This window comes from Pipistrellus kuhlii, unplaced genomic scaffold (assembly GCF_014108245.1).
Source record: "Pipistrellus kuhlii isolate mPipKuh1 unplaced genomic scaffold, mPipKuh1.p scaffold_m20_p_39, whole genome shotgun sequence".
In the NCBI taxonomy this organism is placed as follows: domain Eukaryota; kingdom Metazoa; phylum Chordata; class Mammalia; order Chiroptera; family Vespertilionidae; genus Pipistrellus; species Pipistrellus kuhlii.
In genome coordinates, this window is record NW_023425539.1 from 1,593,494 (window position 1) to 1,608,416 (window position 14,923).

The window sequence follows — 14,923 nt, forward strand, 5'->3', positions numbered from 1 at the left end:
CATGTTCTAGTTACCTGAACTTGGGTCTTGGAGCTGATTTTATATTGAGAACAAGGTGCTGGGAATGCACGGGGCAGCCAAAGAGCAACCAACTCCTTTCCCCTCCTTGCTTTCCTCAATGTCAATGCCAGCCTGGCTGTCTTCGGCACCTTCACCCCAGGCCTCTGACCACGACCCTGGGGCCCATCCATGGTGGGCCTAAACGGAAAAAGGAGGCTAATGTGCAAGAGAAGCAAAGGGCTGCCAAGTGAAGTTGAGGTGTGAAAACTGGGGCTCCCCTTCCCCTTCCCACTATTGCAGGGCCCAACTCTCTTTTTTCAAAATTTATTCTATTTAATATATCTTATTGATTTTTTTTTTCTTTACAGAGAGGAAGAGATAGGGAAAGAGTTAGAAACACCAATGAGAGAGAATCATTGACCAGCTGCCTCTTGCACCCCCCCCCCCCCCCCCCCTGTTGGGGATGTGCCCGCAACCAAGGTACATGCCCTTGACCGGAATTGAACCCGGGACCTTTCAGTCCGCAGGCCTAGGCTCTATCCACAGAGCCAAACTGGTTTTGGCAAGGCCCAACTCTTTACTCCGGGGTTAAAAAAGCCAGGAGAAGACCCAGGAGTGGGCTTGGCGGAGATAACGGGCTTGGTAGCGGAGAAGCTGATTTTCGGGAGGAGGGCCGGCCATTAACAAACCGTTACAGCCTTTGCTTCCTCTCGCTCCCTCTCTTCAGGGGCAGCCCAGGCCGGCCTCGCCGCCAGCTTTCCTCCCGGCTCCCGGGGCCGCTCTTCCTTCCCGCAGTCGCAGTTCCCGCCTCGGGGCTCCCGCGCCAGCTGAGCTCGCGGAGGAGGGGCGTCTGCTGGGTTCCAGCCTCTCGGGGCGCCGAGCTCCGGGACCGCCCCCCGCGCCAGTTGCCAGGGAGCGGTTGCCATAGAGCTGAGCAGTTGTCCGCGTGCGCAGGCGGAAGTCCCGGATTGAGGCGCCGCCATTTTTGCTGCTCGGACGCGTAGCGAGAGGCTGAGCGAGTCGGAGACGCTATCCGCTTCCATCCGTCGCGCAGACCCTGCCGGAGCCGCTGCCGCTATGGATGATCGGGAGGATCTGGTGTACCAGGCGAAGCTGGCCGAGCAGGCTGAGCGATACGACGGTGAGTTGGGGGGTCAGCCGGGGGCTGGAATTCTCGGACCCTCTGCCGCCGCCCACAGAGGCCGGGAGCGGGAGACAAAATGGCGGCATCGTCTCCGAGCCTTGCCGGGGGGACGTGGGTTCTGGAAGCTGGAAATGGCCCGTGGTCTCCTGGAGCGGTGGGAGGCCCCGGCCCTAGGAATTTGACCCCCTCGGTGTCCTCGGCCGCAGGCACTTGCCAACCGAGAGGCCGAGGCGATGGGGTGGAGGAGTTGGTTGTAAAATGGCGGCTGCGGGGGGGGGGGAGGGCGATTCCCGGGGCGGGGGAGGAGGAGATGGCGGGTGCTGTCTCCGGGCGAGCGATCCTCCGGGGAACTTCTGGCTTAGCCTTGGGATGAGGAGAACAATGGAGTGGCCGATGGGGGAAGAAACACCCGCCACATGGGGGAGAGCGGCGGCCGGGAGCCGTAGCGCGGGCGCCTTTCAGGGAAACATGGCGGGCGGGGGCGGTGGCTTTTCCCCGGAGGCCCAATGTGGGGCGGCGGCTGGGCGCCTCACAAAGGAGAAGCTGAGCGAGGGGAGGTCTTGGGGCTGCGGTGGTGGTGGTGGTGGTGGTGGTGCGGGGGGTGGGAGACGGGAATCACTGCCGTTCCTCCTTGGGCGGAGGCCAGCCGAGATGCTGCGATCGAGTTTCCCCCGCAGGCCGCCGGCGCACCGTGTGGCGAGGGTTTCTTAGGTTTGTCCGCTCAGCTTCGCCGCCCTCCCTCACGCTCCCTCCCCTCGGACCCAGACCGGAGCGCCCCGAGTTCCTGTGGCTGTTTTCCGTCCCCGCCGCGGGGTCGGGGGGTTAGAACCGCGGCCGGGAAACCAGGAGACCACGCGTCTTCGTCCCCGCCGGTGCCTGGCTCTCAGGCCACCCGTGTTTAGTAAGAATTGTGACTTTGCTGTGTGCTGCACTATTGTGACAAACGGAGAAAAAGACCTGTTGAAAAATAAAAGTTATTTCAAATGATGTTTAGTAAACTGCATTTTGGTTGACTTGCCCGGGCTTGGATTGCGTGGTTCGTACCTCATTTGGGGTTTTTAATTTACCCCCCAGTCATTCAGTCCGGGGGTATGGGTTTTGGGACTGTGAGTCCTCAGCAGATCCTACGTTCTTTTCCGTGTTTTATGTACGGATTTCTCGGTTTTATGTACCGATTTGAATAGTTTTCCTTTGTTCCTTTGGTCCTTTGCCCGTAAAAGCCCTTTCGTCATTTTCTAGAACTTTATGGAATTGCCCATTGTGTCTTTTTAGCCAGTTCCAGCTTGCTTGCTGCTTTTAAAAAAATTGCCCCTCCCTCCATTTTGGACGTAGGTATTTGAATTACCCCCACATCTGTTAAAAGTGTATAGTATTATGAAAAGAGTCATTTAATGCTGTTGAGGGGCGAGACATAGTTGGTATCAAGTGCCATTGATTTTTAGGTTTTTCTTAATTACTGAACCATTTATTTTTCAAAGTGTCTCATTAGGATCAGGGCTTTCCTTGAATACCTATTTGTCATGTGAATAGCCTCAGGGCTAGATATCATACATTAGGATTCAGGAATTTGAAAATTAGGAGAAAAGGCTTTGAATTGAAACTTAGGGAAGATACTACACTCAATTTTATCTGGTAAATCCTTAAATTGAAATTGCTATTTGTATTAAATAAGGTTCCTGTTAGGAGGGGGAGGGGAATAAGATGGGAAGTACAGTTCAAGGTCAGCTATGCCTTAATTTCAGTGTTTAAAAGTCAAACACTGTAGGTGTGCTTTTAATGGAAGTGTCCCCCTCCCCCATGCTCCAGATAGGTTTCCCCTTTCAATCCACCAGTGCCTTTGGCAGGAAACTTGAAATTATATTTGAATGCTTTCTGTTCTGTAGGGAGTGTAGGTTCTGAGTAAGCTAGTTGTGATAACCAAAAGGACATAGAGGAAGGTTTTTTTAAAACTTGTTTTAAGAACTGATTTGGAAGCTCATGATTTCTGAGTTGACAGTTTGGTGTTAATCATATTTTGGAGTTGAGTGCTGAGGATTTTTGACCAAACCTCCTACTAGTTATTCAACATACCGTAGTACTCTCCAGATAGAGCCACATCATTACATGGACACTTTTGGTGTCTCCTTCAGAATCTAACGGGGAAGGAAATAGGTCTCCCCAGATGGAGAGGAAAGTCTGCTGACTGTTGGGCACAAGGTAGGGATTCATTGGAAAGGAAGAGGAAGGCAGTTATCAGGAATCCTCTACCTGTGTCTACTCTATTTGTCACAATAATTTAGTGTTGTTTGTGGTGACAAAAATTAATGCCATAGTTTTAGTCACCAATTCAGCATGGGGAGTGGAAGAAAGAGTGTAGTATTATGAAAACAGTCATATCTGGTTTTAATGCTGTTGAGGGGCGAGACATAGTTGGTATCAAGTGCCATTGATTTTTAGGTATTTGGATATAAATACTGTTTTTTCTCATTCCTGCAGTACCTTATTTATTTTGCATGTTGTGTTGAATCTAATAGGTATTACAACTTCTTTGTAACATCACTTAATTCTATCCTGGGTAATTGGAATCAATTTAATATGGTTTATTTAAAGGTACTGGAGGGAGAGCTAAGATGTGTTCAGAAAAAGAACGATTTCGGGTTGCTGATAGGAAATACTGAGGTTTGGGACTAGGACTGCTCATCTTGAAGATTAAATTTAGCGTCAAGTCTAAGGAATAGTTTTAATGTGATTCGTGGCCATGTTAAGGAAGTCCTGCTCGGCAGGCTTGGCTCAGTGGTTGAGTGCAGGCCTATGAACCAGGGGGTCACAGTTCCATTCCGCTCAGGGCACATGCTTCAATTCCAGTTGCAGGCTCCATCCCCATCCCCATCCCATCCCATCCCCATCCCATCCCCATCCCCATGTAGGAGGCAGCTGGTAATGATCTCTCTCATCATCTATTGTATGTCTCTCTCCCCTTACCCTCTCCCCGAAATCAATACATATTAAAAACAAAACAAAAAATACTTAGCCTTCCTGAACATTGTTTGACTGTCCTATCTGTATGAACCGCAGTAGTATAGAAAAGCAGTGGGGGCAGGGGAGTGAGTACTTTCACCTTTTCTGAGAGTTAGAGGGTCGCCAGCATACACTACACTTAAGTTCATGGGGTAGTTTTTGGCTTCGTCTTTCCACCTTCCTTCTCCCTGTGATGATTGGCTCCATCTGACGGTAAAGTTTTGATGGTCACTTTCAATTCATTCTGTTTGAATACATCAACCCCAGAAATACATCTGTTCTGTATTACTACTTAGAGAGCTGTCCTTTTAAAATACCAGCACCTCATCTCTAACTTATTCTGGTAGTCAGTGAGGAGTTTTGCATTAATTCCTTAATATATGCCTTGTTAGAAAAAAAAAGGTAATAGTAAATTAATTTTAGTAATGAGTTAAAAACAGGTTAGTCCTGGCTGGTGTGACTCAATTGGTTGAAGCTTCCATGCATCAAAGGATCCCGAGCTCAATCCCCAGTTGGGGCGCTTACCACAGGTGGCTGGCTGATCAATGTCTCTCTCCTCCCTTCCTCTAATATGTTCTGGGGTGAGGGTTGAAAAAAACAACTCATGTTTAACATTATACTTTAAAAAAAATTATCAATTCTAGACTGTAGGCCAATAGTAATTTTTATTGCCATTTCAGTTAATGGAGTTAACTTTATTGAATGCAATATTTTTCTCTCTTTTCTATATATCCTATATATAAGCAGAATTGGATAATGCAGCCTTTAAAATACCTCCTACTAGTAGCGTTTAGTCTTCATATTTAAAGCAGATGCTCTTTTGTGTATATATTAGACTTTTGCATAGTATTGTAATCTGTTAGCTTCAACCCTGGAATATAATGAAATCATGAATCATTGCAATTTGAGGTGATGGGGTAAGTTTTTACTACTGTGGACATTCTTTTCTTTTTTATTAAAAATATATATATTTTATTGATTTTTTACAGAGAGGAAGAGAGAGGATAGAGAGTTAGAAACATCGATGAGAGAGAGAATCATTGATCAGCTGCCCCCTGCACACCCCCCACCGGGGATGTGCCCGCAACCAAGGTACATGCCTTTGATGGGAATCAAACCTGGGACCCTTCAGTCCGCAGGTCGACGCTCTATGGACATTCTTAGGCACTCCTTACATCTTTATGAAAACTAGAGGCCTGGTGAAAGAAATCCATGCACTAGGGGAAAGAGGAGGGGTGTCCTCTTTCAGCCTGTGCCCTCTCTCAGTCCAGGACCCCTTGGGTAAGCTGACCAGACGTCCCGTTTTTGGCGGTACAGTCCCAGTTTTTAACAATTTGTCCCGCATCGTTTTTAAAAAAGTCCCAATTTTTGGAAAGAACAAAAAATGATGCAGGTCAAATTGTTAAAAATCGGTGTTCCCGCCTGCTGGTTTTCTTCTGACTACTTTTAAGATATTCTCTGCTTTTTTTTTTTTTTTGGTTTCCCTTTAATGCACCAGGTATTAATTTTCTTTCTCCTTGCAGTCAGAGACCCCTAGGGGGAATGTCCCACTGCTGGCTTAGGCCCGATATTCCCTACTGCCTGGCTCCCTGCTCCTTAGTACTGCCTTGGAGGCGGGAGAGGCTCCCCCTCTCTCTGCTGTGTGCTTGCCAGCTGTGAGCCTGGCTTTTGACTGAGCAGTGCTTCCCCTGTGGGAGGGCACTGACCACCAGGGGGCAGCTCCTGCATTGAGCATCTCCCCCCCTGTGGTGGTCAGTGCACTTCATAGCGACTGGTCGTTCTACCTTAATGGTCGCTTAGGCTTTTATTACATAGATACGTTTTTTAGAAATATTTTTATTTCAGAGAGGAAGGGAGAGGGAGAAAGATAGGAACATCAATGATGAGAATCATTGATTGGCTGCCTCCTGCACGCCCCCTACTGGAGATTGAGCCCGAAACCTGGACATGTGCCCTTGACCAAAATCGAATTCTGGACTAGTCCACAGGCTGACACTCTATAGCCACTGAACCAAACCAGCTAAGGATATATGAAAATACCTTAATTTGGAATTCTGGTAGTGGGAGAACACTTAACAGCAAGTATTAAACTGAGCAAATTTTGGATTCAGTAAGTACAAACAAACACATTAAAAACCTATACAAATAGGTTTTTCATAATTGTTTCAAGAGAACATAAAGTGTGTAAAAAATTTCTATAACCTGATATATAGCAAGTGAAATTTCAGAGAAGAAGAGAGAGGGAGCGATAAAAACATCAAAAATAATTTTTAAAATAGGTTTTACTAATTTTTTTTTTTTTTTTTTTTAAACAGAAGATGGGAGAGGGATAGAGAGTTAGCAACATCAATGAGAAACATCGATCAGCTGCCTCCTGCACACTCCCCATTGGGGATGTGCCCACACCCAAGGTATATACCCTGACTGAAATCGAACTTGGAGACCCTTCAGTCTGCAGGCCAACACTCTATCCAATGATAGAGCCAAACTTTATCCAATGCTGTAGCCAAACTGGTTCAGGCCAAAAATAATTTTTTTTAAAAGGAAGGCTGTAAGGCTGATTTTGCTAGACTTTTACCTTATATTTAAGAAAAGAGTGTATTTAATCCTCATGTAAGGACATGTTTTTATACATTTTTTTTTTAGGACATAGGCAAATACTGATCAGTTCCCTCCCATGCTTGCCTTGACTGGGGATCGAGCCTGGAACCTGGTATGTTCTCTGACCAGGAATTGAATTTGACCCTTCTGTGTATGGGATGACACTCCAACCAGCTGAACTACAATCCAGGGCAAGAGTGTGAATTTAGCTGAAACCGGTTTGGCTCAGTGGATAGAGCGTCAGCCTGCGGACTGAAAGGTCCCGGGCTCGATTCTGGTCAGGGGCATGTGCCTTGGTTGCGGGCACATCCCCAGTGGGGGGTGTGCAAGAGGCAGCTGATCGATGATTCTCTCTCATTGATGTTTCTAACTCTATCCCTCTTTCATCCTCTCTGTAAAAAATCAATAAAATATATCTAAAAAAAAAAGTGAATTTAAATAGTAATGTCAGTCATAGAAAAGAAAAATTAAAAATTTTAATTAAATAATGCCATGGATAGAGCTTCACTTTTCACAGAGTTTTCACAAAATTTTTTACTTATTTCATATAACATTGATATAGGTAGTGGGAGAGAGAAACACAAACAGATTCCACCTGTTTATGAATTCCTTGGTTGATTCTTCTATGTACTCTGACCTGGGATCCAACCCGAAAACTTGGTGTATTGGGATGACATTCTAAACAACTGAACTATCCAGCCAGGATATGGCCATATATATCTATTTGTAAAGTACTTTTGTTTTCCCCTTCACCTTTGTTCTAATGGATGTAGCCCCTAAATTACTGATGTGATTGTAAAACTTTTAGAAGGAGGAGAAAGATTGGTGAATGATTCACAAATGTTCAAACAATGTATTAAGGGATAGGGGTATTGGGGAATAGCAACATTATGTAGTTTATGTTTACTTTTTACTGAAATGGTCAACAGTTTGATACAGTTTAATACTGACATATCCAAGTTGACAAATTAGTTTGTTAACATAATTTTATGGCTTGAACTCATTAACTAAATATTCATGCTAGTCCCATTCCTTGAACAATTTCAGGAGCTCATTTAAATTTATCAAGTTGTAATAAAAACTGCCTTAATATAATAAAATTGTTGTAATTTAATTTTTAAAAAATATTTTTATTGATTTCAGAGAGGAAGGGAGAGGGGGAGATACAAATAAAAACATCGATGAAAGAGAGACATTGATGAGCTGCCTCCTGCACATCCCCTACTGGGGATGGAGCCTGCAACCCAGGCATGTGCCCTGACTGGAATTGAACCTCTTGGTTGACACTACCACTGAGCCATACTGGCTGTGCAAGGGTATCATCTAAATCAGGATACCTTGAAGAGGAACCAATTTTTATTTTTTATTTTAAAAATATATTTTATTGATTTTTTTTTACAGAGAAAGGGGGATAGAGAGTTAGAAACATCAATGAGAGAAAAACATCGATCATCTGCCTCCTGCACACCCCCCTACTGGGGATGTGCCCACAACCAAGGTGCATGCCCTTGACTGGAATCGAACCTGGGACCTTTCAGTCCGCAGGCCGAGGCTCTATCCACCAAGCCAAACTGGTTTCGGCAGGAATCAATTTTTAATTGTGCTTTATGGTAAACTGGATTGTCCTGAACTGCAAAGTTGCTCCTATAGTCTACCTACTTTAAGGTCATTTGTTACTAGTTGTTTCATTTTGATTCATAACAAAAGTTTTCTAAGGTTTGTGCATCCCTCTACCATAGAGATATCTTAGATCTGAATCCTCAGATTGGGATTCTTCTATCTCAGATGAAGTCAACTTTTGGCAGAACATAAGACAAAGGCAAAGTGAAAGATTACCTCCTCCCATTCCTCCAAATGGGAACTGGAAAAGCCACAGATATGGTAGTTGCTGAAAATAGAACTTGCTAGCAAATGAAGTAGTCAGTCTGAGTATAGTGTCAAAGCCAAGTAAGTTGGTTTTATGTATGTGTACCTTGAGCTAGATCTGGGTTTAAAAATACTTGACTTAGGTCTAGCAAAAGTCTATCCTAAGTGCAGAACTTTTTCCCCAAATTCATTTTTATGCTCTCACCCATACTTTGTTATGACCATTCTGTTTACAACACCCAAATCCTGTGTAGTTTAGAAAACAAATGACCATGATGCTGGTTTATCGGTTTTGAAATTTAATCTTTACTTTATTGCCTTCCAATGATTCATCACAATAGCTGGGCAGATCTGTCATTGTTAGGATTGATTGTGAGCATGTCAAGATTTTATCTAGCTAAAGCAATATGAAATGTGTTTAACTCTTCATTTAAAGGAGACATGTTACACTATGAATAAGAGTTATGACTATTTAATATTTTGTAAGATGTGTAGTGCAAAGGTCTTAGAATCATCTGAATTCCTTGTCTGTAGGATGGGGATTTATGATGCCTTGAAATTGAAGTTTTGTAAATTGCTAAGAGTAATACTGGTCAGGTAGTAATTGTCATTCAATGTGAATGATGAAGTAAATGTCTTTGCTACTGATCTATTAAGGTTATCTGTTTTTGAGTTATTCTTAGCAGTTATATTCTCATGGGTTTAATCTCTAAGATACATTTACATAAATATACAAGATTTTTTCAAGATAGAATTCAGTCTTTAAATTTTTTTTTTTTTTTTTTTTTTTTAATTTCAGAGAGGAAAGGAGAGGGAGAGAGATGGAACCATCAATGATGAGAGAGAATCATTGAGGCTGCCTCCTGCAGGCCCCCAACTGGGGATCAAGCCTTCAACCTGAGCATGTGCTCTTGACCAGGAATTGAACCTCGGACCCTTCAGTCTGCAGGCTGACTCTCCTTCCATTGAGCCACTGGCCAGGGCTAGAATTCTTAGTCTTAACTCATATTTGGAAACTTGCATATCCAGAAAGTGAAGGTTTAAATTTGTTCCCAAGCAATGTAATCTATACTTTGGCTATGTTGAGCTGGTATGTAGTTCTTTTGATACTTTTGTTGATGTTAATCCTAACCTGAGAATATTTTTCCATTGATTTTTAGGAAGAGAGAGGGAAAGAGAGAGAAACATAGATACGAGAGAAATACATTGATGGGTTGCCTCCTATATGCACCCCAACCAGGGCCTGGGTTGGGGAGGAGCCTGCAACCAAGCTATGTGCCCTTGACTGGAATCAACTTGGGACCAGGCCGACATTCTATACATTGAGCCAAATTGGCTAGGGGTGTAGTACTTTTGTCTTTTTATTTATTTTAAAAAATATATATTTTATTGATTTTTTTACAGAGAGGAAGAGAGAGGGATAGAGAGTTAGAAACATTGATGAGAGAGAGACATTGATCAGCTGCCTCTTGCACACCCCCTTACGGGGGATGTACCCGCAACCAAGGTGCATGTCCTTGACCGGAATCGAACCTGGGACCTTTCAGTCCAAAGGCTGATGCTCTATCCACTGAGCCAAATCAGTTTCGGCTTTAAAAAAAAAAACTATTTATTTATTTATTTATTTATTTATTTATTTATTTATTTTACAGAGAGGAAGGGAGAGGGATAGAGAGCTAGAAACATTGATGAGAGAGAAACATCACATCCCGCAACCAATGTACATGCCCTTGCTGAACCTGGGACCTTTCAGTCTGCAGGCTGACACTCTTACCCACTGAGCCAAACCGGTTTTGACAAGGGTGTAGTGCTTTTGATATTAATTCCAGGTTAATATTCACGAAAAACATTATACTTATTGACTATGGCTTTGAGGTGAAAGGTTCCATAGTATGAAAATGCAAAAGTAAATCAATGTTAAGATATTTGCATATTAGCAGTCTCATATTACTGAATGGGAAAATAATAGAATTAAAGCACTTATGTTCATAGACAAGCCTCAAAGCTGTGGTTATTTGATGCTGAATATAGTTTGAAGGAAGAAGCTTGATGCCACTCTCCCTGCTCTGGGTGTGTACTGCAAATGCTGAATGCTATTTTTGTTTTTGTCTTTTTCATAAAAGCAAAAATCTTAGATTTCTTTCATTGGTCTCTTTGGCATTAATTTGAAGTTCTGAAAAGTTCGGGATAACTACGCAAAACCAATTTTGTGAAATGTGATTCTAAAGGCTTATTAGTGTAAGCCCTGGGCGGTGAATGGGTTGAGATTAATAGAAAGCTACCAATTAATACTACTTAGTTCTTAGCCATTTAGGGATTTTTAGGACCCTGGAATGGTTGTTGTGAACACTATGTTGTAGAAATGTTGTATCCTTGGTGATTAGTCATTTAGGGACATCGGAGTTGTGAACACCTTCGTGTTGTAGAAATGTTAAGTATCCTACTTATTTATTTTTTTAAATATATTTTATTTATTGATTTTTTTTTTTTTTACAGAGAGGAAGGGAGAGAGATAGCTAGAAATGTCGATGAGAGAGAACCATCCTACCGGGGATGTGCCCGCAACCAATGTACATGCCCTTGACAGGAATCGAACCTGGGACCCCTCAGTCCGCAGACCGACGCTCTACCACTGAGCCAAACCGGTTTTGGCGCTACTTATTTTTTTTAAAAAAACATATATTTTATGAGCCAAACCAGTTTTGGTAATTTTTTTTCAAAAATATATTTTTTGATTTATTGACAGAGAGGAGGGACAGAGTTAGAAACATTGATGAGAGAGATACTGATTCAGCTGCTTCCTGCACACCTCCCACTGGGGATGTGCCTGCAACCAAGGTACATGCCCTTGACCGGAATCGAACCCAGGATCTTTCAGTCCGCAGACCGACGCTCTACCACTGAGCCAAACCGGTTTCGGCTGTTGACTTCATCTTGTGTGCCAGAGAATTTACTATGCATTTTCATTTTACTTTTCATAATTCAGTGAGAGGTAACTCCTAAGTTTTAGGTGAGGAAAGAAGCTCCTATAGCTTAACTGACATATGTCAAGTAGTATGTACTTAAATACATAAGCCAGGATGAAAATCTAATCTGAATTGTCCTGGTTACAAAGAGTGTTTTTCTATCATGCTGTATTTCACAAAGTATGTGTGTTTTGGTCTAAGAAGAGTGCAAGTATTAGGTAGATATGACAAGAGTAGGGAAAGTGTTGATAGAATAGAACTTCCTTTTTTTTTTAAATAACTGTTTTGCCAAAGCCGGTTTGGCCTGCAGACAGGGGTTCCGGGTTCGATTCCGGTCAAGAGACATGTGCCTTGCCGAAACCAGTTTGTCTCAGTGGTAGAGCGTCGGCCTGCGGACTGAAAGGTCCCAGGTTCAATTCCAGTCAAGGGCTTGTACCTTGGTTGCGGTCACATCCCCAGTAGGGGGTGTGCAAGAGGCAGCTGGTCGATGTTTCTCTCTCATTGACGTTTCTAGCTCTCTATCTCTCTCTCTTCCTCTCTGTAAGAAAATCAATAAAATATATTAAAAAAATTAAAAAAAAAAAGGCATGTGCCTTGGTTGTGGGCGGATCCCTGGTGGGGGGTGTGCAGGAGGCAGCTGATGTTTCTAACTATCTCTCTCCCTTCCTCTGTAAAAAATCAATAAAATAATTTAAAAAAATCTGTTTTGATTGATTTCAGAGAGGAAGGGAGAGGGAGAGAGAAACATCAATGAGAATCATTGATCTGCTGCCGCCTTCATGCCCCCCACTAGGAATCGAACCCACAACCTGGTCACATGCCCTTGGCTGGGATTGAACCTGGGACCTTTCAATGCACATGCAGATGGTCTATCCACATGTGTCAAACACAAGGCCCGCGGGCCAAATCCGTCCCGCCAGGCCTTGCAATGTGGCCCGCACCGCGCTGTCATCACTGCACTCCGCTGCGTTTCCATCACAATGACAGTTTATGACTGTTCAGTAAACCATTCGGCCCGCGATTTAGGCTGGATTTTAGATTTTGGCCCCTTCTCTGATTGAGTTTGACACCCCTAATTTAGACTATGGGATCCAGGCGTCTTCAAACTACGGCCTGCGGGCCACATGAGGCCCACAGAGGAGTCTGATCCGGCCCGCCAGGTTTTTTGGGCAGTGAGCGCAGCCGAGGTGTTACAGTAGGAATTAGTAGTTCATATAGTCGGCCCTCCAGCTCTCTGAGGGACCGTGATCTGGCCCCCACTTTAAAAAGTTTGAGGACGCCTGGATACACCCATAGCCTTTAGGCAGGCAGTTCCAATAATAGCCAATCAGCAAGGATTGACGTAAGACTAACATATGGAAGTTGCTTTAGCTACCATTCTCTCAACTAAACAGTGGGTCTTACTAAGGTCTTCCTGTTTTGAAGATGTGCGCTCGTTTAATATAACTATATCATTAATTTATCTTAAAGATTTATGTCAGTCCAGATATATGCATATAAAATATATTCTAATAATTGGTCTAGAGAGATTTTTACTGGGGTAAATTTTATAATTACAAGGTGAAATTTATAGAGAGAGTTTTACAATTTATAGATACACCCTTTTTCTCCCCTGACTTCATGATAGTGTTTTGTTACCCCTAAGATAACTTTGCATTCTTTCCATTTGACATTCTGATTTGGGAAGCTTGCCTTCATGCAAGCCAGAAATAAATTTGTCTTAAGTTTCTTCTCATGTTGGGTCTTTGAGGAAGTTTTCAATAGTCTTCGGTCAGCTGAAGATTCCATTTAAAAAAATATATATATTTTATTGATTTTTTTTACAGAGAGGAAGGGAGAGAGAGAGTTAGAAACGTCAATGAGAGAGAAACATTGACCATCCGCCTCTTTCACACCCCCTACCGGGGATGTGCCCGCAACCAACATACATGCCCCTGACTGGAATCGAACCCGGGACCTTTCAGGCCGCACACCGACGCTCTACCACTGAGCCGAACCGGTTTTGGCCTGTCTATGATTTTTAACTAAGAATACCTCATGTAAGTGGTTCATACAGTATGTTCTTTCACTTCGCATAATGTCCTCAAGTGCAGTTCCTGTTGTGGCATATTGTGGAATTTCCTTTTTTTTTTTTTTTTTTTTTTTTTAAGGATTATTTTCTGTGTATGTGTGTGTATGCGTATGCGCGCGCCCTTGTCCGGAATTGAACCCGGGACCTTTCAATCCGCAGGCTGATGCTCTATCCATTGAGCCAAACCGGTTTCGGTGAGCCATAGCTCTTAATCAAATTTGGTGGTTGTATAAAGTGGCATTTTTCTATCCTTTGTACAGATTGCTTATCCTGCCTTCTCCTTTTTTGTACCAGCTAGTCACTTTTTTTTATATATATATAAAAGAAGACAAATTATAACCCTACTCTTTCTAACTGTCCTGTATTGATAATCTATAGCAGATGGATCAGTAAAATTATAGTATATTAGATTCTCAGAATATCCCCAAATGCCTTGACTCCTGTACTCTATTATGAGATGGTGTAGGTTCTCCTCTAAGTAATTTCATTTTACAGGATTCAATCTCAGATCATATAATACTAGGTACTTAACATTTTAAGTCTGTAGATACCATAGTCTTATTAGTTGGGAATATTATGTTAATTTATGGGCACTTGGCTAAAGTGTGATGACATGGACACCTATAGTAAATTCTCTAAATTTTAATGAATAGAGCCCAGACCTTCAGAATGATTCTTTGAGTCTGAAGTGTTTTTTAGGGACAGGTATAATGAAATTTTTAACGGTTCTGCAGCAAAAGGGCTTATTGAAAGCGCTAAGAAAGGACACTAGAATCTCTGGTTCTATTTAGAGGGTATGCTTAAAACAGTTTTTGTTTACTTAGACAGTCAAGCCTGCCAGAATTTATTTCTCACTCTATTTAACATAGTTTGGTCTACGCTCTTAATTCTTTCATCAAGTGTTTGTGGGCCCTTTGTGGCATTAAATACTGTGCTCTTTTGGGAATATAAAGACACCATTCATGGTCTTTTAGGAAGGTAATATTTGACGGGAAGGAAAACATTGATCCTTACTACAGAAATACAAACATAGGTTTGAGAGCATAGGAAGGCTTCCTTCACAGAATAAGGGTTTTGAGTTTGATCCAGAGGGGTGAATAGTTTACGAGGCAAAGAGGAAAGGTCAGTGGCCAACTGATTGATCAAGATCTTTACGGACCTTGAATGACTGGACCTTTTTAAGGCAGTGTGTGATGCTGAAGACTTTCTTTCCATGGGACAGTTAACTTCAGTATTCTTGATTTCAGAATTTGTTTCTGTGAGCACTTTACTTGGAAA

The 14,923-nt window shown here is 42.9% G+C and overlaps 1 protein-coding gene across 2 annotated transcripts in view; it reads left to right on the forward strand.

Moving 5' to 3' along the window:
• The first annotated feature begins 933 nt into the window (after window positions 1-933).
• YWHAE (tyrosine 3-monooxygenase/tryptophan 5-monooxygenase activation protein epsilon) overlaps window positions 934-14,923 on the forward strand; it is a 37,380-nt gene continuing 23,390 nt past the window's right edge. The window contains exon 1 of one of the 2 annotated variants that reach the window (XM_036408658.2): window positions 934-1,141. In XM_036408658.2, coding sequence (XP_036264551.1) covers window positions 1,078-1,141 — 64 coding nt within the window. In that variant the 5' untranslated portion in view covers window positions 934-1,077. The remainder of the gene's footprint in view (window positions 1,142-14,923) is intronic. The other variant, XM_036408657.2, reaches the window with a different exon arrangement.